The 22460-nt window shown below is 48.4% G+C and overlaps 1 protein-coding gene across 2 annotated transcripts in view; it reads left to right on the forward strand.

Annotated features, from left to right (window-relative positions):
- Nucleotides 1-22460, forward strand: part of SRGAP3 (SLIT-ROBO Rho GTPase activating protein 3) — a gene marked incomplete at its 5' end in the record, with an annotated part of 125960 nt that overhangs the window by 82151 nt on the left and 21349 nt on the right. For both annotated transcript variants that reach the window (XM_082004421.1, XM_082004422.1), the window contains 6 exons: nt 4222-4407; nt 5856-5984; nt 17763-17984; nt 18505-18606; nt 18862-19059; nt 20444-20528. In XM_082004421.1, the coding sequence (XP_081860547.1) occupies nt 4222-4407; nt 5856-5984; nt 17763-17984; nt 18505-18606; nt 18862-19059; nt 20444-20528 (922 nt within the window). The remainder of the gene's footprint in view (nt 1-4221; nt 4408-5855; nt 5985-17762; nt 17985-18504; nt 18607-18861; nt 19060-20443; nt 20529-22460) is intronic.

A 22460-nucleotide genomic window follows, 5' to 3' on the forward strand; every position in this document is an offset into this window, starting at 1 on the left:
TTTCTTTGAACTGACCTTGCTGCGAAGATAACAAACCGATTGTGTCATCCGGCTGAGAAAGAGCAGGGAAGAGACATGCTTATTTCAGAAACGATGATGAAATGTGAAGAAAAAGCAGGACCGGTCGGGCAAGCAAGATCATCTTAAATCTGTTCAGTGCAAACCAGCTCCCCTCCAGTCAGTACTTTTCTGTCCTTGAGACATCAGGTAAAACAAGCTTAATTGCATACTTGGCTTGCAGGTTGATACAGTATGCCGATGTTGTTTTGGGACGTTTTCAGGACTAACCTGGAGTTGTTCATTGCAACATGTTGGGTACACATTCAATAACCGTGGCTGCTGACAGAATCAGGTACAGAATAAGGAGCCCTGGCTCAAAGGACATCAAGCTGCTTCTTGTAAAATGTCATTTGTCTGCCATCACCACAAGGAAGTCGTTTATCTTGCCGATGGCCAAGTCTTGTATCCATAAGTACATCTGTGCCCTGGCTAGGCTGCTTTTTAAGCCTTTCTGAGGAGAATTCTCTGCACTGTGTGGAAACTATATAATTTTTTACAGGCTTCTCAGGCATTCACTGTCTCAAACTTAAGCCAGAATAACTAAACTGATTTTAATTCAGCCTTGTTGCTGTTCTGATGCAAGTCACCCTGTGGACTCTATGTGGAAAGAACTAAACCTAAAACCCACACTGATTTTAATTAAAAAGGAAGTAGATGACTTTCGTTCTGAAGTAGGAGTTGCTTGTGAACAGTTTTGCACAGAAATAATTTAGCTGTGAATTAAAGCCAGCTTCATTCTTTTGATTCCTGCTTATGTATTCCAGCAGACAGACAACAGGCTGGAGTCCATAAAGGTTGTAGGTTCTTTGTTCCTCTGCTCATGGGTCCCTCTCTGTATTGTATGCATTCCTATCTGAAGAAGTCAGGCCAAAATTAGGGTAAGAAAATCAGTAACCCCAGGGCACTGTTCTGGTAGTGTTTTCTGTAAGCTCCGTCAGTGATGTGTTATTCGGGGTGCAGCACTGACGACGATGCTATTTGATGTATGGGCTTCATTCGCCAGGATGCAGGGACATGGCTATAGCTGAAAGCAGTGGCACCGAAGTCCACAGAAGAACTGTGGCGTGGGCTGGTGCGATTCTTTGTTACAAGGTATTATGGAAGAGGATTAATAAGTGTGAAATGAATTGTATTAATTAAAATAACATCTACAGATGCATTACCTGGGTCAAAAATAATAATAGTCATCATTCCCTGTGTGGCAGCACATGAACGGGCTGGAGGAAGTTTTCCCTTTCCCTCAGGAGCGCTGCGATGGGGGAGGCCATACCTCCGTGCTTAGCAGGTGTTTTCTGCGAGTATCATGCTGTAGAAATCGTTGACTGCACCACACGGTGGAAACGCGTTGATACGTTGCTCTGCAACGCGCCGTAGAAATCCTCTGAAAAGGACGCGTTTGCTTTCATGCTCCCTTAAAAGAGCAGGGAGGTGGAGGTCAGCATCCGTCGGCCTGATGGGTTCGTGCCTTTCTCAGACCTTACACCACGGCTGTTGGTTGTGCCACAGGCTCCATCCCAAGAGGAGGGGGCTGGTGTGTATGGCAGGCTTTCACCTACGGCCACGCGCAGCTCTGCTTCGCCCTCTGCGCTGAGCTGCCGTTCGGGTCCCCTCGGTCCAGGAGGGCCTAAGCCTCTGCTTAACACGGGTCACCCAGTTTCTGACCTGACTCCTCTGCTGGGTCAGAACCTTAATGATGAGCTGTTTAGAAATATAAAGTGCTTCTAGCTGAAGACAGCAAGCATGGCTATTTATGGCCAGTATTTTGGCGATGGCCTTTATCCAGGACGTGTTATTAATATTGGAAAACACAACTTGTGTTGTTAAATAACTAATGAACATTGGAAGATATTTTTCTCCCTCCACTGCAGCTAATTAACTTACTTGCAGAAAAGATCCCAGGGACGCAGCTGTGGCAGTTTTTCTTTATGACACAATAGCGCAAGACAGGGACAGCGTGACTCAACTGCGAGCGCCTAGAAGGCACAAGGGAATTGCAGATCAAAGGGCTGATTGCTGCAGTGCAGGTAGTCCCCATGCAAAATTAAGGCAGATATTAAAACAAACAGAAATATCCCTGAAATTTTCAAGCACGAGCTGTGCGGCATGGCAGCTGATGAGGAACATGGTTGGCACAGTGAGCTATTTAATGCGTCTGTTTCAGCAACATGGATGCTGAAGTCTGGGGAAAATATTTTAACGGATAGTAGGTCCTTTGCGCTTTGTTAAAGAGACTTTCAGAGTTGTAAACCTGGTTCCTGTGTCACCTTTTCAGCTTCAAGCAGGGAGAAAATACGGAGGAGGAAAAAGGCCTTCGTTACAGAAAGTTTCTCTGGTCATTAGCAAATAAGGGAGCAAGAGCCTGTGCAAAGGTACCGGACCCCAGTGGAGCTGCGATCTGCCTCGTGGTGCTCTGCGCGGTGCAGCCTTGCACTCCGGCCGCCAACGTTCCCCTGCGGCTGCGGGAGCCGTTGGAGTCAACGGGAAAAGAGGTTACAGCAGCGTGTCCTCAGGCCTGCGGCAAAGCAGCGTAGCCTTGGGTGAATGGAGACAAGCGATGAATTGTGCTGAAGTTTTTCTGGTTAGGTACCCCCTCGTAACCTTTAGATTTCACTAAAGTCATGCAAATTGGACTTTCTGTTGCATTGTGTTAGGGCCTCTCTGGGTGCTGGGGAAACCTCTCATTACTACCCAACTACACTGAAGTGCAGGGCTTTTCTTTTTCACTTTCCTCTGAGATTCTCACAAAAAGATGGAGACAGGGAATATGAGGAGGACTCAGCAAAGCCCTTTAGTCTTTCTCCTTAGGAAAAACCTAGAAGTTGTCTGTTTTGTGTGTGTCCTGTGACATTCACTGCAGAAACTGCAGTTTGAAATATGTGGCTTAAATCTGTGTTAGAATTTGCAGGATTTTGAAATAAAGCAGCTCAGAAACAAAGCACAAACCTTTGGTTACTATTCCTTGTAGCGGCCTAAAATTCTAACTCCCAGCGACGGCACATTTATGCAGGCTTCGATCCGGCGTTTGGAGCTGACGTTTGTGCTTGGCAAGAGGAGAGATCATATGTTTCAGCCTAACCTCGTCCAAGTTAAACACTCCTGGTTCCTGCTGACAGCCACAGCTGAGGAAAGCTCTGTATTTTCTTCATTAAGGCTTGTGCAAAGTTACTCTGCTTTTGTGGGCTCCTGCTCCTTTTGAACTTGCGGGCCTCGAGGCCCAGTGCCATTGCCAGCGGGGCCCAGGCCCTTCGTGTGAGACTGATCTTCAGCGAGCAGCCGGGCGTCCCGAGCCTTGTCAAGGCAATGTGAAACCAAACATCCAGATCCTGAAGAGAGATGATAAAGGGGGACAACGTGACTAAAGGCGTAAAGAGAGAAGAGCGGATGTGTTCGTCTTGCCAGCTCCATTAAAATGATCACAGTGTGCCCTTTGGGCGTCTGTATCTGAAAGGAAAGGCTGCAATAGTTTTGCCTGCAGGAGTTTTCCTGGCAGTAGATCAGCGTTGTCTATCCGGGGTCACTGATGGCGATCTTGAATTTAAAGGACTACGTGTTGCTGCAGCCACCCTGGCACTGACTGTGCTTACCGGTGGCAGCAAGAGGACAAGTAAGCGGTGACATGAGACAAACCCTGTTTCTGCTTGGAAATTGCAGCTCCTCCACCTTCAAGATGGGATCTACTGTCAGGATGGTAGAACAGGGGTTATGCTGATGGGTTAGCTTGGCAAGTTCAAGTGTAGGAATAGAGAGCTTGCGTGAAAAGTGACTTCAAGTTGATTTTGGCCTCCTCATAGTCTCTTGTCATGGAGACCCTTACCCCAGCTGCCGTGCAGTGGAAGTTATTTCTCGTTTCCCTGTAGGAAGACACACAGTGCTCTTTGAGCGCAGGTGTGCGCTGCAGGCACATCTCAGCCTGTCCCTGCCGCGGGGACCAAGCGGGGATAACAGTTCTTACCTCAGCGCTGGGCCGTTTTGAAATAGGGCTAGTGATGGGGTTAATTTTACGGCCTTTTCCTTCCCACCTTGTTGTTTCTTAATGCCATAGTGGGCTCAGACAGCCCTGGCACAGCTGAGACTGCTCCACACTGCCCACGGCTGTCATCTTGTGCACTGATGCTTCGCGTGGCCGTGGGGCACGCGACTCACAAACTTGCGTTTCCTCAGGTGATGAAGACCTACCACATGTATCATGCAGAAAGCATCAGCGCCGAGAGCAAGCTGAAGGAGGCGGAGAAGCAGGAGGAAAAGCAGTTCAACAAGTCGGGGGACATCAGCGTGAACCTGCTGCGGCACGAGGACAGGCCGCAGCGGCGGAGCTCCGTCAAGAAGATTGAGAAGATGAAGGAGAAGGTGGGTGAGAAGGAAGGGCAGGGGAGCCAGGCTGGGGTCAGGGCTCCCTGTGGGTGGGAGCGCTTGGCTCCGGCCCGTTCTGTTTCTGTTGCTGTAGCCCTGGGAAGGGGTTGGGGAGGATGTCTCCCGCTAACTCGACTGGTGGGTGTGCTTTGCTGAGGAGGCCATAGTGAGTCTCTGTACTGCTTCCTGGCTGTGGCGAAGTGCCAAAACCAGCTGGTAGCAAGTCTTTGACCCAAAGTTGGGCTGGCACTGCTCAGCGAGAAATGGGGACGGGGGACATCGGGCAGTGCGGCCTTGGAGGGGGTGGTGGACCTGTGTGGGAGCCACATGGCCACCCATGACGTGTTCCAGGCTGGCTCGAGGGGCCTCAGAGGCTGACGGCTCCAAGAGCACGTGGCAGAGACGGGTGGTGGGAGGTGTTCGTACACCAGCTGCTCGGGCTGCAGCCCTTCGCTCTCGCTGGCAGCTTGACCGTGCCCCGGCTGGCACCCGAGAAGCCGTGCTGATGCCGAGGAGGGCAGCGCGCTGGCACAGTGATGCTTTCTGATCCAGACACAGGACGCTGCTACAGGGGACGGTGGTTTGTTCATGTCTTGTTTTTAAAAACAGCGCTTTTAACAACAAATAGCTGTCCCAGGGTTCCTTCAGTCAGAGATTCGTGGCAGGCAAAAAAAGGCTTGGATATCTAAAATAACAGTGTTTCTTCCTCCACAGGCTGTTGGGGAGTTAAAGTGCAGCATTTAGTTGGCTCTGCTAGTCAAAACACTTAACTCTGGCTTCAGCAAATTCCCCCAGATGTCAGGATCTCCAAAACGGTTTAATTTTTCTGTTAATTTCTGAGAATAGGCGATAGCTTCCCCAGGCAGGAAGCTTTTGCATGCATGTTGACCCAGCACCAGGACATCATCTAGTGGCAAGCCTCTTTGAAGGGTTAATCTTTTGTGCTAAATCTTTAGACCACTGATCTGTCTGAGAAAATGCCCCACATCTGAGCACATCTGCTTTTCTACAGAGTTTTGAATTCTGGGTCCTGTTCTAAATTTTGTAGCTTGGGCCTCTGGGCCAGATTCCTCTTTGATACAGCTGCATAAACCTGGAGCAAGGCCAAATGTATGTCAGTGTATCTGGGAGGAAAATTTGGCCCTCTAATTTTGATTGATGCCAAAACCTCCATGAATGCACAGATAAAGGAGGAGCAGCTGTGCTTGGGATGCAGTGGGTACATCTGCGCAGAATGCACTCGTCGTGCGTTGGCTGACAGTACCAGGGATGCTCAGATGTGATCTCCTCCATCCTGGCAAGGGTGCCTGTTCTCATACCCGATACCAAATTTTATTAATTAATGCGTCACACCCAGGCTGCAGGGTGCTACAGGGCCCTGCAGCAAGAGAAGCTGTGAAAGTAGCATCCTATTTGTGCTCTGATGCTCCATTTCGCTTTTTCAGAGACAAGCCAAATATTCTGAAAACAAGCTGAAGTGTACTAAAGCGAGGAATGACTACCTGCTGAACCTGGCAGCCACCAACGCAGCTGTCAGTAAATACTACATCCACGACGTCTCTGACCTCATTGATGTAAGTGTTCCCTCCCCCTGCATGCATCTTGCCCCTTTTCTACCGCTAAGTGCACAGGTAACTCTTAGGCATGGTTTGGTCCTTAAATGTGCTCCCATGTGGTGGTAGTCAAGAGGTATTTGTGGAGGCTTTAAAACATGCTTAACTAGGGCCTGAAAATGTGCTGGAAATTGGATTTTATTTCTCCCTCTCTCCGTGGTGTTTTTTTCCCTCCCAGCTGCGCACACGCATTTGACTTCCCTCCCAGTTGATGCAGGCATATATGAGCAGAGCTAGACCTGCCGTTACATGGGAGTCACAGAACCATAGGATAGTTTGGACCGTTAAAGATCATCGGGTTGCTCAAAGCCTCATCTGACCTGACCTTGGACACTTCCAGTGATGGGGCATGCACATCTTCTCTGGGCAAAACCCAGAGTCAGCCTCCTCTGAGCCATATGGTGGCCACATGATCACACAACAAAGTAATTGATTCACATTTATGCTACATATAAACTTTCATCAGTGTCTGGGGAAAAAAAGGTGGAGTTTTTCATTATAACTGCAGGGTATGAACCAGCCTGAACCAAACACTTTCCTGAACGCATAATCAGGGGAGTCCAGATTGAACTGAGTGGTTCAGGCATGTCTAATACACAGTTACAAACTAGAAATTGCTTGAATGTTTTCAACACCTTTCACGCTGTATCACGGGTGTGCTAAGGTCTGGTTGTTGGTGCATGTTGGCTCTGCCTTCAGAACCGCGCAGGCGTGGCGCTTCCTTCATGTTACAGCAACGGCTTCATCTGCTGTGGCTCCCACACAGCAGGATGTCCTTCAGCTGGAGCTTCTCAAAGTCCAGAGCTTTTGGAGGAGAATTTGCCTTGGGGCAAGCCAGGTGTGCCTGAGGTTTCCTCCTGGCCCATCAATTAGTCTGCATTTGAAAGAGATAAACTCTTAGGAAGATCAGATACATCCTTGTTTTTGTTGTTGAAACATAAGATTTTTTTTTCTAATGCACACATCTGTAGTTTCTATCAGTATGAGCAGGCACTTAGCTCTCCCTAACTTTGGTGGCAGTTAAGCACATGTGGAAGTGCTTTCCTCACCAGGGAAAGCACTTTCTGAGCTGTATCCAAAGTGCTCATTGCACGAAATAGCCTCAGGGTAGGAACTGCAGGAAGCAGGTTTCATAGTGATGGTAGGAATTGGAACTCGCGTGTGTATCAGCGACTCCTATGAACTGCTTTTAAATGATTCAAGAGAAGGGATTTCCATTTCTTCCTTTTAATGGGCATCTTCACAGTGGTATAGATTGCGCTATGCAGTTTCTTCCTGCTAGAGTTCCTTCAACGAGCACGTAAATAACTGATCTATAAGTACCGAGTTAGTCTGCTGGCTTCATCTTTACCTAAATGTATAATTTAAAAATGTGCCGGAGTGTTTATCTCCTTTACTAACCCACTGACATATATTTATTCTTCTTAGCATTAATTAAAGTAAGTCTGATGCAAAACCCCTGATGGCATCAAGATTTTGAGATATGATAAAATATTCTCAGTATGTCCTTTTTGTTCTCTCTATTATTTAAGATGTATGTAGTCATATAAAAAACTAACAACTTGATCATGGACACATTTGAGCAGCAAGGTACAATAACACCTTGATTTATCTGTGGGGTTTCTGCTTTTTGTTGTGTATATTCTCTCTCTCTTTCTCATTTAGGGGTTTTTTTTAAAGCAAGAATGACTTGTTTTCATGGAGTTTTGGGGACTTTGATTTCCTGGAGAGTTGCTGAGTTCCATTTTAGTTCTGGCTATTTATATTATGCCTCCCAACTTTATTTCCTTGCTGACACTTCCACTGGAGTCAGCAGATGGCTTTTCTTCTGCACTCCAGGAATTCCTTCAGGGGACTTTTAACTAAAGCATCTTCAACTCTGTGCAGCTAAATTCCCCTAATTATGTATTCTATTCAGCAAAGAAAACAAAATATCGGATGTGTGAGCTGCACACGGGTGTCCTAATTTTAAATCCCCAAAGAAAGAGCAGTTTATTTGAACAGACTTCTGTACAAATTCAATATATTTTGCAAGAGCATGGCAAGAAAAGGTTTCAGCACGCTCCAGAAGAAGGGGATCCCATTAACTGTGTCCCACTAGTACTGAAAGTGGTTGAAAGAAAGGACAGCCATCGGATCCAACAGTGTTGCGCATGCTGTAGGTGTGTGATCCACATAAAAGAAAATTAAGAAAACAGATGTTTTTAGATGTAGTTTTAAAGTTTGTGTTTTAACCTTAGTACGTTTAACAGCGATGGGAAGACAGTGCCTTTCACTCTCAGGAACGACCCTGCTGTTTGCAAACACCAGGTCCGTACCATGGCGGCACGCAGGACGTGGGTCCTCTGCCCCCTGGGCAGCCCTGCCGTTTCATGGGACACAGCAGAGGGGCTCTGAGCGGAGAAGGAGGATCTTGCCTTTGGTGGAGAGCCAGCAGAGCCCTTGGCTGCGGCAGCGTGAGCAGAGCGGGGCGATGCAGGGCCCTGGGCGGCGCTGCGGGGGAGCTGTGTGCGCCGGGAGGAGCAGGTCTGCAGGGAGAGAGTGAGTGCGGAGGGGCTTCATGGAAAGAACGGAGTTTTGGTTTAGCTCAAAACCTGGCTGGCCATGCTTAATAGGACCCCAGCAGTGTCCTTGTATTGCAGTACGCAAATTCTCCCCGCTCCTCCACCCTGCATCACCGGCGGGGATTGATGAACGATGCTCCGGGCTGTCTTTCCGGGGCATAGGAGGGTTGATGGGGGGCTCTCGCACACCCTTCATGTCAAGCACAAATTGTACACAAATGTGAACCGTCAGGACACTGGAGCAGCTAATTTAGCAGCTTTTCCCCCAAATCCCAGATGGCTCAGTCTCATCCATTAGGCGCAGCCTTGACATTTCTTGTGCCCTCAGCGTCACCACAGAGTAGTGACTTTTATAACAAAGCTGTTCTGCTAATCTCCTGCTCTGGCGAGAAAGAAGGTCCCAGCTGCTCTGGGAGAGGGCGGAGAGTCCTCCCAGGGCTGGAGTTTTAATGAGAAATGTAAAACTCGATCAGAGGAGCCGTGAAGTGGCACAGAGCACGTCTATACCTTCCTCTGTCTCCAGTGGCCTTTTTGTTTTGTCCTTTAGAAAGGAAGAGAAGAATATAGAGACAGATCAAATTAGACTTGGACTTGAAGTACCATTGTGCCTCTTCCTCAAAAGAAGCATGTGTTTATATTAAAATGCCTGGGTTCGTCTCTCATTTCTGTCATTAACTATGTGACCGAGTTAATCTCTTTGGCCACGTATGTGAAGTGCAGATAAAGCTGCTTATCCATCCCTCTGGAGTTCTGTGTGAAATGGCTGCAAAATATTTTGAAGTGGTCACATGAAAGATATCGCTAGATTTAGCAGAGTAAAATGTAACAGTTGGTGTCAATATGTACTGATCCACCAAAACTTGTTCCGCCTCCTGTAAATCCTTTTGAAACAGCAGCTTGCTTCTCTGGATTAGTGTGTTTGCTGTATCTGAGACAAACAAGCAAGTAAAGGAGGGGAATTCTGAGGAATTTAATATTACACGTTACTGACAACTTGTCTGGTCCCTAGAAAACTTAGCTGATGGCATTGTCATTTTTCACATGGTTGAGTGATGCTTAAGTCAAGTTAGGAAACAGAAACAGCAGTCGAAATTGTTATGCCAAAAATCTTCAGTTGGCTTTACTTCCCTTGCAGCAAAGCTCTCGGATTTACAGCAACATCAAGAGAGTAGAGGCCAGAAAATACAATATACGTACACATGGATAATGTAGCTTTAAAGGAAGAGTAAAGAATAACTGAGTTAAAAAGGAAACAGAGCAGAAGAAATAGGGAGAACTGTTTGTTCTACCTAGTGCCAGGTACTGTGGAGGACTAGGAGTTAGGCTGCTGTTACCTGGTAAGTAAAGTGATCGATGCTCAGGTTTTCCTGCGGGACTTGCCACTTGCTCCGGTGAAGCATGTGGTCCTGTGCCGTGCCGACAGCCTCAGCCGTGGGGCTGGCTGAGCTGGGCTGTCGGGCACCATGGCCGTATTTTGTGTGCGGGCTTCAGCCTCCCGAATAAGAGGAAGACTCAGAGGTGCTGAAGCCACAGACCACTTTATTAGGATCTATCTTTAGGCATCTCCTGCAGCTCATGTCATCGTTATTTCCATCAGTGGCTAATTGCATGGGCTCGTCTGTGCCTGCAGAGCCGGCACCGGCAGCAGCTTTGCCTCGTGCGGCACTTTCCCTGTGTGATTGCACGGGGACGTTCCCCTGGCCTGGGTAGCTCTGCCTGATGCCACTGCCTTTAACAAAGAGATACTGATTTATACAAACAGAGCGTTTCTTTTGGGGGTTTGCTTTGTTGTTTGAAGCAATTTTTGCAGCATAAAGAGCCTTTCAGTTCCACAAAGGCACAGAGGTTCCCCCCACGCCATCCTTTGAGCAGGCTTTCTGCCAGGTACCAGGCTCCTGCCAGCCCTAAGGTCTAGGTACGTTTTATCATGGAAATGCCATGCAAAGCATCGCTGTCGCCGCACCGTCAGGCGGAGCAGCATCTGTAACTCAAAACTCGCGCTCTCCCAGGGAGGAGTGCCTGTATGGCGGCTTACCATGCTGTGCGTCTGCAGCTAGGAGATCTGGCTTCAGGGTATTTCAAATAAAGTCAACAGTGCAGCAATAAAAAGAATAAACAGCTTCCATCAGGGGGAATTAGGCTGTCTCAAGAGGCTCAGCGCTCTTTACTGCATGCCCGCTGTGTCCCTGTTACCCGGTTTCCCGCAGAGGCAGCAGTTTGGGAATGCCACCGGCAGCCCGGAGCACCCAAGCCTGTCAGCTCTCCCTGCCACTGGGGAGGGAGCTCTGGGAAACAGAAAATACATGTTTTTAGGAGGTGCTGTCACTAACTTTGCAGAGAGCTGTGAGATGAGGAACTAAAGGAGCCACACAGCCACCTGAGCGCGAGTGCTTTGCGGCGGGAGGCGCAGGGGATGCTGGTGACCGTCCACGCCACACGCTGGCACCCGCCCGCACGCGCAGGGGAGGCAGGGCTCGCTGCGGTGCCCTGAGTCGGTGAAGAACAAATCCACAGCTGCTGTGGTTGCAGAGTTAACCCTTGAGCTTTAATGGTGGGTGCAACAAAACGGTCCTGAGCAGCAGTCCTGGCGTGTGAATTGCCCGGGCATGGCAGAGGTTATCAGTGGAAATGGGTGATAAAACCAGAAATACCCATGTGCCATTAAAAGCTTCGTGCGTTTTAAGAGAGTAAGTGGAAGAAAAAGGATTAGATTTGTATGATCTTTTTCAACAGAGAGCAGCTGTGGATGAAGAGAGGAGGGGAAAGAGGTACATATGCTCGATTTCGTTTCAGAAGTTTGACATCATTTTCTCAAATACCAGGACCCTGGTTTAGTAATCTTATATTACTCTTCCATATGCAGGTTATTAATAATAGCTACCTGTTTGTAAGCAGAAACCATAAATCATCATACTCTAATAACTAAGCTGTTCTTAGAGTACTATATTAAACTGAAAGAATCCAACCAAAACACATATATTAAATTTTGCTAGTCATGGCTTTAATAATATGGCAAAACAACATTTTTTTTCAAAGTTTGCACATAGTAAACAATTTATTCCTCACGTGGATACCACAGGCATTGGAATTGGCTTGCTAAATTAAGTAAGTACATGTGGTGATTGTTTTATGATTTAGAAGTGTCATGTGGTCTGTAAATTTTACTGCCTGAAGACTATGATCAGTCTTTGTCTGACAGACTTTGTTAGCTTGGTACAAAAAAGCAACAGTACTTTCCTTTAGAGAAAAGAATTTCTTCTTGACACTTTGGGCTGCTTTTCCCAGTAGCTTGGAAGAATAGCCTGAAGGTCTTAATGTCCTTTAAAAGATTAATTTACCAATGGATTCATCTTAAAACCAAAACACCAGCCCCCAACCAACCACCAAACAAGCAGAAAACCCTTTAAAAAGCCCTAAGAAAATACACACGGGAGAGGGAGTTGCTATAGAGAGATGAAGGAGCAAAATAAAATGTAGGTTAAAAATCCTCCAGAAAGAAACCTGCTCCGGGGACCACAGAGTTAATTAACTATAGCTAAATTTGAAAAGGGCTACGTAATATTTGGCTCTGTAATACTTATAGTCAAAGAACCTTTGATTAGAAATAATCCCATTTCACGCTTCAGGGCGTGAGTCGATTACTGGAAGGGCCGGGGAGGATCCTGTCCTTCCCCTGCCGTATCCACACATCGTTCCCTGTTTGGCTAAAAATGTTTTTATGTCTTGGTTGCTGCCTCAGGCAAATACTGAACTTGACGGACCAAGACTGTTCCTTTGGCAGAGACTTATGGTAACGTCGAGCACTGCAAGCCAGGCCGTGGCGTGCACGGGGGACCCTTCCCACACTTCAGGAAGCACTTTAAAAACACGTGCTTGGCAACGGGCGTAGGAGCAAGCCAGGCTGGCAGCGCACGTCGCGCCCACCTGGCGTTGGGGCATGGGCTTCCCGATCCCTGGCCTCGGACCACAAAAGCCCGACAGTCCCCTGCTTAGCGTGTGGTGGCGGCTTGCGTACGCTGTAACGGGAGCGCCCGGACGGAACCCGGGCTGGTTTGGTCCCGCGCCGCCAGACGTGCGGGTCGCAGCCTCGCCCCGTGCGGCCGTTCCCTCGCAGCGCCGACGTCCGGAGTGTGAGCTGCAGCCGAGCCCCCCTCGGCGTGGCGGACGTCCCCGGGGCTGATGCCAGCGCTGGCGTTTTGTGGGCAGAGGAGGGGTTTTGCCGGGTGGTGCTGGGCTGCAGCACGCCTCCGTGCGGCGAGGGGACCTGCATTCTGGTTGGCTTTGGGATCCCTCAGCACCCTCTTCGTTTGGCGGAGGAGCTGCTCGTTAGGTTTGGATAGGCCTCGAATTGCTAAAGCTTAAAAGATGGGGTCAGTTTGGGGGATGTTGCCTTTATATTTAAAATAGTGCACTTTCTAGGGCTGCACAAGCTTTCTGATGCTGGAAAGTTCAGCGACCCTTGAACCCCCGGCCGAGCACCGCTGCGCACCTCAGCATCCCCGATAGCCGCTCCCGCCCGGTGCCAAACTTACTGGGGAGTATTAGGGGTAATATTCATCAAAGGGGGACAGCCCTCGTGTTTATTTGCCTCTTCCCATCTTTTCTGAGCAATTATTTGTGGCTGCTGATGCGTCTCAGCCCTTTCTGCCTTCTGCTGGTGTGGGTTAATTTCCGTTGCTGCCTGGATCCATCGTACAGCGTGCGGAGCCTGTTTGTTGTGGTGGAGTGTTACTTCTTCACAAGCATTTATCATCGCTTGGCTGGAATCCCTTTTGCAACAGGGTTTGTTTCAGCGCTGTTTTGCTTTGAGGGAAGTGCAGTGACTGCAGGCTGCAGAGGTGTGACTGTTTGTTTTCTGTGTATTTAATACTTTGCAAATAAATGTTCTCCATAAAAACAAATGAGCAGTTCATCTTCTCTTTGAACATTCCTCCTAAGATCTGAAGATACGTTCAGGTATGAGTTATGCTCTCACATAGTACCCAGCATTGTCATGGCCAAGCGCAAACTTTATCGCAGTAAAACATTACTTCATCTTTTGTGACAGACACATCAAATATCGTTTAACTGTTTAACCAGTGAGGCAATGAGGCAGATGCAGCAGTAGTTTGGAAAGCGTTTCATTCTCGCTGGAGCCCAGTACTCTTCCATCCTCGGCTACATAAAAACCCTCAGTGTTTCTGCAGAGCTTCTCATTTGTGTTACACCCCATCACGTTCCTCCGGACCCCCCAGTCGCCGTCCTCGCTGCCGTCGCCTCTTATGAAGACGGCGTCTTAACTCACGGGGCTTGGAGCAGTTGGCCTGGTGCAACGGGCGGAACCACTGTCAACCTGCCTGAATACGCGCGGAGGGCGAATAGAGCAGCAGCGCTGGGCTGGGACGTCTGCCTGTCCTGTAGGGACGTCTGCCCGTCCTGCAGGGACGGGGCAGCTCTCTGCCCGCCGCCGAGGCATGACTGCAGGTCACTGCTGGAGCGCAGAGTGGTTTGGCCTCCCGTATTTCCCACCCGCTGGACATTGCCTTGTTCTTAAAACGTTGCTTGGTTTCCTGTGCTGGTGCAGCGGGGTGCCTCGGTTGTGATCGGTGGCACAACTTGGTTACCGCCCCGTTCCGTTAGACCATCCCAGGCCCGATTTTCACAAGAGATCAGCCTCAGCATGGCAGCGTGACCGAGCCCCGGGGGAGAGCTGGCTCTCCCTTAGCTGCCTGACTGCAGTTGCCCAAGGGAAGACACTGAAATGTTCGTGCTGGGTTTCCTCCTGGCTTTGGGTGAACCTTTTAATATCTCTGGTTCCACTTCTGTGTCTAAAATGGGGTTCCTAGCACGGGGGTTAATGGCCAGCGGTGGTCCTCTGCAGCCCCCGGCCCCTCCTGTGGTGCGGCTCGGCGGTGGGAGACACATACATGTATTTGGCTGTTTCCGTGGCGTTTTGGCCAAACCCAGCTTGCTTGAGCTCTGGGGTGTCGGTTTGTTTCTCAAGTCGAACGCTAATATTTCCACCCCTTGCAGGGGTGTTACTAGGCTTAATGAATTAATATATGAAGAGCTTTGAGCTCTCCAGATGAAAGGCGCTGCAGAAGGGCAAAGGATTATTATTTGTGGTTCTAATTATTTTCCATCAAAGGGATGAGAGGGGTGAGAAAATGTCATTTGTTCTGGAGCTGGGAGCAGGAGTTTGAAGTCTTGTTTTTCTTTCTTTTCCTTTTCCCCTCCCCTTTGTGTGTTTCTCTGGGAATTTCATGGAAGCCCTTGCTCTGTCTTTTCCTCCCTGGGCACCAGAGTGTGAAGCAGCCGCACGGTGCTAACCACCAGAGACTTCAAGGGCTGTAGCATGTTAGGGAAGTGCCTGCCCTGGTTTTCAGTAGCAAATTTCTGGGCATTGCAAATAACTGCTGGCTTCAGCATGAGTTCAGCATCAAAGGAAAGGGAAGATTTCACATGGAATTTTTTCTCAGAAGCATCTGGCAGTACCCTGAGCCCCGTCTCCTCAGATTCTGGCATTCAGTGATTTTTCCTTCGTAATAGCTCAGTTTTGTATGCTTTGGGAATTCCCACCCTTGAACACGGGCAGATACTTTCTCCTGGTATTATTTTTTGTAGTCAAGTAAGAATAATTTCCAAGGGGGTGGGAGAACAACAGCGAGGTGTTGGGAGGTGTGCTGGGAAACGTGCGGAATCCTGTTTTCAGGGCGCAGAACTGCGGTCGGCTGGTCGTGGTGGGAGAGCAGGTTCTTTGGCGTCAGCATGGGGGTCTTGGCCCTGAACCCCGCTCCACCCACATGGATACCAGTCCTTAACTGCCTGTGTTTTCAACTAACAAGATTAGAAGATAAATAGAAGCAGCATAAATGGTGGATTATGACCTTTAGGTAGTTCTTGCAAAAACCCTCGTTATTCCATGTATGGTTTTACTGCTTCGAAAGACTAGATGGGGACATGAAGGCTGCGCTCGTGTATCTGCGTTATGGTTTTACTGCTGCTTTTAGCACAGACTAAACCAAATACATCTCTGCGAGCGACTTGATCTGAGATGAGGGTTGTCTCTTCAGATCAGCAGAAAGCACAAGATGACTTCTTTGGTTGGAGCTGCTTGTGGCACCAGCTAAGTTTTCATATTTCACTTTGAGTTTATCAATACTGATGTTCTGATGCAGAATCACTTTTTGTGCTTTTCTGTATCAGTTCAGTAATGCCTGTGGATGCTGTAGAGCTGGAGAAGGTGCCTCTGAAATGCCAGCTCCCAACAGGGAGTTCTGCTGCTGTGGAAAAGTTGGTCTCATTTTGGGTGATTTGGATTACACTAGCAATCTTTCTTCTCTTTTCTGTAGCTTTTTGTGCTGTGCTGGTGCTCCTGGCAGTGGTTTTATTGGGGCTGCAGTGGGGCTGAAGTCTGCTCACCATACGCCTGACCGTGCTGTGCCGAGGTGGTTTTGGTTACAGCCTGGACCGTGGGGACCTCCTACCTGTTCTTTAATCTGTGGGCAGCAAAGTGTCTTAACTGTAATATACGGTGTCCTGTAGCAATTTTGATGTACTGTGGTAAGAGCAATTTGCTCGTTCGTTTGGTACTATGTACCATGGGAGTTTTTTCTCCCGGGGCCCCTCTGTTTCTCCCACAGAGATGTCCTGTGATCTGCAGCCCTCCTGTGCCTGGGCATATCTCTGCAGATCACAGTGCAGAGGTACCTGAACAGGTTCAGATTGTGAGTGTGCCGCACCACTGACCACCCGTGCTGACCGGGCGCGCCGTGCCGTGCCGTGCCCTGGGGCTGTACCCGTGCTGTGCCAGGAGACAGGAGTGAGTGCACTGGGGACAGATGATTATGAAACTCCTCAGACCTCAGAGAGGATAAAGCTGTAGCTACCTAACTTTATCTCCTCTATCAGGAATTCCAGCCTTCTCTTACATCCCAGAAATAGATGTGCTTCAGTTTTGGTCTTCAGCCCTGTTTTGCTGTGCTTTACTTACAACCCCACAAGTGTGGCTCGGGCTGATGCGTTGCGCTCCTGCGGTTTACAGCATCCTCTCTGTCGTGCCTTTTCCTGCAGAACAGCCACCGTTGACCTCCAAATTTTGGATGCTTTTTTGGTGCCCATCCTTGCCACCACACTCAGGGCAGGCTGCTCACAGCAGAGCCCTGTGGAGGCTTGGGTTGTGTCAGGGCTCCCGCTGTGGACTGGGAGGAGAGTTGCTTTTTGCTCACCTGTGATTAAGTGTTCATAGCAGCAAATCCCTGTGCTGTTGCTATACTTAACATGCCAAACTCAGTGACATTGAGAAGAGAGTTTAAAAACAAGCTTTTGTCTAGTGTACAGTATTTTGGAGGCAATTAGCTTCAAGTTTTATCATTTGTCCCAAGGTGAGCATGAGAACAATCAGTTATGCATGAGACGTTGTTCTGTCGTGATTGAGGAAGGCAACTTCCTAGTGAGGATAAAAGGGTTTGCACATACATTCAAGGCCAGGATGGATGGGGCTCTGAGCAACCTGCCCTAGTTGAAGATGTCCCTGCTCGTGGTGGTGGGGTTGGATTAGATGGCCTTGAAAGGTCCCTTCCAAGCCAAACTATTCTATGATTCTGTGATGCTGCAGCACACGTTTTTCAGTGCCACCTTGCTTGAACATCCATCTGTATTTGAAAACTTTGGGAAATGTTTTCTTTGTGTAAAAAGTGCTTGCAGGGCAGTTCACAAAGCGAGAAGGGACTCGCTGGGGACGAGCAGTGGCATAGTTCCTCTGGCCATTTCTTTCCCAGCGGCCTCCGCGGGGCACAGGTTTTGCCATCGGTGGGGCCCCTGTGGTCATGCTGGCCCTGGAGCTGAGCAGGTAGCCAGCGAGAACCGTGCTTTTGGATGACGTTTCTCCTCTGTCCTGTCTGAGAAGATCCTGTGCCCTTCCCAGTGAAATGAAGGGCATTAATCCCTGGTGCCGTGGCAAGGGTCCAGTGTAGGGTCTGGCTGTGTGTTCTCTGGTACCTCTTCTCCATCAGTCCTCTTTCTTTCTTGTCTTTTCATGTGGTATTGCAGTACGCTGCTCAATATACCCCGCTACAGCAGGGCTGATGTTTCTTTGGGACATACAATGCTTTTTTTGGCATTTAATACACATGTGACCCTCCAGAACAAGGGTGGGAGTGTTTGTGTGACCAGACCCTTCCCCGGTGTTTCTCAGTGCTGTGATCTGGGATTCCACGCCAGCCTCGCTCGGACGTTCAGGACGTACCTTTCTGCCGAGTACAACCTGGAAACCTCCCGCCACGAGGGCCTGGACATCATTGAGAACGCCGTGGACAACCTGGATGCACGAAGCGACAAGCACACCATCATGGACATGTGCAACCAGGTCTTCTGCCCTCCACTGAAGTTCGAGTTCCAGCCTCACATGGGGGATGAGGTACTGTACTCACCTGAGGGGCTGCAGAGGTGCCTTGCAGCCTGGCCTGGCCTAGCTTCCTCCTCTTTTTAACTGTCACCATTAAATTATTTCTGACTCCTTGTACCTCTCTGTTGTCTTCACATGCTGCTATTCATGTTTCCTTTCTTAATGAGACACTTGGCTCATTAGGGCTTCTCCTTTCAGTCTGCCTCTTGCTCTGTATCTCTCCCAATTAGGAAGCCTGTGGTTTGATTCTCAGCTGAACTGCCCAACAGATTTGTAAAGTGGAGCTTTGATTTACCTGCCGTAATTGGAAGACTTCAGAGTGCAGGTTTCAAATGCTGAGTAGAAAATTCTTTGTGCTGGCTCGGGTCCAGGGCACTGCTGATTAGAAACGGGGTGACGCAGCCTCTCTGGAGGCTGTGAGGAGCTTGTGGGTGCTGGAGAGAAATGTTTAGGTGTTTAAATGTGTATGTCTGGTCAATGCACGACCCACTGAATGCTCTCCTGTCTCCCTCTGGCACCACTACTGTCTCAGGTGTGTCAGGTCAGTGCCCAGCAGCCTGTGCAGACCGAGTTGCTGATGCGGTACCACCAGCTGCAGTCGCGACTAGCCACTCTCAAGATAGAGAATGAAGAGGTAAGAAGTCACTCTGGGTCTCGTGTTTGGCCTTGTAGGCAGCATTGCTCAGCCTTCTGCCTGTTATGCAGAGAGTTTCCTGATGTGCTCAGGTGTGGAGTCCTTCCAGCAACAGTGCTGAGAGCGCCCGTTGACCACAGCTAGTGCAGGAGCAAGCCCAGTACTTAGGAACTGCCTTTTGGCCAGTTGTTTTGGCCCAAGATGTGTCATTTTCCCAGTCTGCTTCAAAACCATGCTATCATCTGTTTCTGATAGGTACGAAAAACTCTGGATGCCACAATGCAGACTTTGCAGGACATGCTGACGGTGGAAGACTTTGATGTTTCAGATGCCTTCCAGCATAGTCGCTCCACTGAGTCGGTCAAATCAGCTGCATCAGAGACCTACATGAGTAAAATAAACATCGCCAAGAGGAGAGCCAACCAGCAGGAAACTGAAATGTTCTATTTTACAGTGAGTCTCATTTCATGCGATACAGGACACAAAGCATTAATTGATAGGGCTCAGTCCCATTTCAAGTGCTCATTAGTGAAGAGCAAGAACCAATTCAGTCTCTTTAAGTATTTGTCTTCTGCCTGATTCGGGGTTGGAGTGTATTTCTCAGTGGCAGGATAGTGCATGGGGACTGACAATCCAGTGTCTGCCTTGCTCTTTTTGAAGGAACAACTGGAGCAACCAGTTTTGACTGAAAACTTACAGAAATCAGTAGGAGTGGCTCAGAGCAGGGCATCAAGCCTCCAGCCAGCCTCGTGGTGCGTCACCATTCACTGGCTGTTCCTGGAGGCCTTTACCATTTTGAACCATCAGCCAAGCCTTCCTTTTCTGGCCTACACAGCTAAGAGCTGCCCTCGGCCCATGGGATGAGCTAATGGTCGTTTGCATCTCATGCAGGGTGTTGGAGGAAGCTGCGGCAGCGCGGCTTTGCAGTGCGGGGCTGTTGTGGTAGCGGTGCTGCGTAGAGGCAGCTGTGCCCTGTCTCCCTGGCAGCCTTGCTCCTGTCCTTCACTTCCAGGCAGATCTAAGGTTCTCTGTTGTAGTACTTGAAATACAAGTAATAAGCTATAAGTTCAGCAGAAGTAGCCCTCACTTAAGCATGGGTAATGGGCTAAAGTTAATAGCATCTTGTGATATGTAACATATGCATAGAAAAAGCTTCTACTTTCTCTTAATAGTATTATTATTCCAATTCAGGGGGACAAAACTTGCAGTTTTCATTTTGAGTTGTGCTTAGATTTTTTAAAATGCTTTTTGCGAGAATTTGATCTTTCCTATTCTGTCTTTCATTCTCCACCTCTGTCTCCCTCAGTCCTTTTATCTGTAAAATTACTTGCTCTTGAGTGTTACCGGATGTCAGTCAGTCTCACAATGAAATGAGAAGTTGTGCTGCACAGTTAGTGTCGCCCAGTGCATAAAGTGTCTGATGGTCCCTGACCTGGGAATGTCTCATGCACTAGGAGTTCTCGTTCTGCATCACTTGCTTGCACAAAGGCAAAGCGCCTGTCAGTGGAGGGAAAGCCTCTTTGATTTTCCAGGCCATTCCCAGAAGCCTGACAAAAGAAAGCTTGCTTTGAACTCGTTTCTTTGGAGCTCCTTGCATTCCTAGGCAGGAGGTGCAGTACCAAGGAGACCAGGCTAATAAGATCATCAGGACTGTGGCTGGAGCAGTGAGAAGTGATTAGACCATGCTCAGCCCTGCGGCGCGTCTGACGTCTGGTTTGTTAGAGCCTCTCAGCCTTGCTGAGCTCCCCTCCAGCAGCCCCCCAGGCAAAAGTGTGCATCAATTACTATTTTTGCCAAGAGTCTTAACCCACCTTGTTTGTTCTATTTTTAATTCCAGAAATTTAAAGAGTATTTGAATGGCAGTAATCTTATCACGAAGCTCCAGGCTAAACATGACTTGCTGAAGCAGACTCTTGGAGAAGGTGAGTCGCGGGGTTAGGTCCAGGGAGGAACCTCCCATGACACGAGACGATTTTAAACCAGGCATCATCTTTCAATCTTACCTGCTGTCTGTGTTTTCCTGAGTGACTGATGGCTTCTGTGGTTGGCTGCTACTACTAAGTTTAACCAGTGACATGCAAAATCATTATTTCCCTGGAGTATTACTCTTTTCCCACCTTTCTTTGGGAGCGCACATAGAGAAATTTGTTTGCAGAACACAGAAGTACTGTGTGCCGAAGTGCTGTGTTACTTCTCCAGCAGCAAAGAGATTCCCAGCTACTCCAACCTTCTGCCTTTTTCCTTTCTCTCCCCCTCTTCCCCTCTTAGTGTGGCCCTGAACACATGTCCTCAATGCTGTGCTTCTGTGTTACAGATTTGCCAGCAGCCTGCTTGGTTTAATAGGCCCCTCGCCCCCTCAGCCATAGGTTTTTGACTTGCTTTAAACCAGAACTGCAAAATCATCCTTGTTTTTAAAACTAACTTTTCCATAGCAGACTTTTATTACCCCAGATGATTTCGTAAGTTTGGTTTAGAGCACATACACACACAGAGGCTTCATACAACAGAGTGGGCAGTAACTTCTGAGGGAGGCAGGAACACATGGCTCCAGGTGGCATCTGCCACTGCTGGGGTAGTGATGTGCAATTATGTCTTCTGGGAGAAGATTTTAGCTCTTTTAAAGGGTTTTAAAAAATTGCATTATTTCCAGTGTAAAGAAGATGGAGATGAGTTAGTGTCCTGATTTTCCAACAGGAGAGAATATATTTAAATTAAAATACACAAATGGTTCATGGTCATGTCTTAACAATACAAAAATTGGACTCCTCATCTCAGGTAAACAAAAAAAAAAGCTTTTTGTTGTCTATTTTGCCAAACATACTTTCTCTGCCGAATTTATTTAGCCTTAAAATCCACCTTCTAGTTAGATCCTGTGGTATGTTCCACTCCGTGAACACTGAGCCAAGTCAAGGCACAAAATGTAAGCAGGAAGGCTGCAAGGGTAGATACGTAGGGTTCCATTAACGTATTTCTTTTCCCAGGAGTTTCAGTACTCCCTGTAGCTGCCTTAACGCCTTATCGCCCTGCACAGCAGGTCAGTGCTCGCCCTTCTGCACCCTGACCGAGGCAGTCCTGCTCCGTGCCAGCATGGCAGGGATTGTGCGAGGCTCGGTGGGCTGCTGCGTGCTGCCAGGCAGGGCTCCCAGCTGCTGGGTCTGAATTCAGGCTTTGACATAGGCAAGGGGGATGGAGCATGCGGGTCACAGAAATTGGACCCATCTGAGCACTTCCCAGAGATCACAGATCTTAACCCAGGAAAGAGCTCTGTTTATTGCATACAGTGCTAAGACTCCTATGGATTAGTGCAAGAAGTGATGAATCTGTTGTAAATTAATTTGATCACCATCCTGGTCTCTCACATGAGAGCCATACTAATGCCAGACTTAGGAGGAAGAGTGCAGGGTCAGGCATTTTAAATCTCTGGAGTTGTGAAAAAGCAGCCGTGGAAGATTTTCACATGAAAACTTTCTGCATTTCTCCCAGGCCATGGGATCATCCTGCTATGTAGGCGTTCAGCAAATATTTAGCCCAGAAATGCCAAATGCTGCATTTCAGCATGAGCTGATTCTCATTAGGAAGAAGTCTGGGTTTGCAAAACACTCATGTGGAATTCTTTTCTTTTTCAGTGAAGAATTGGCTGCAGGCTTGCTTTCCGCAGGTGCCAAGGGAGAGCAGGAAGGAGGCATGTGCAGCCAAATGCTTCCGTCTATGTGTCTTAGAAAAAGGAAGAATAAATCAGCTTTCCTGGCCTTGGGAGAAAGGCACAAACAGCATGTGAAATTAGTTTAGTTTTTTTCAGTGGATTGACAAATACTTTAAAAAATGAACAGATCTTATCAGTGGTGACATGCTGC

Source organism: Phaethon aethereus (genome assembly GCF_964289735.1).
Source record: "Phaethon aethereus genome assembly, chromosome: 11".
Classification (NCBI taxonomy): Eukaryota; Metazoa; Chordata; class Aves; order Phaethontiformes; family Phaethontidae; genus Phaethon; species Phaethon aethereus.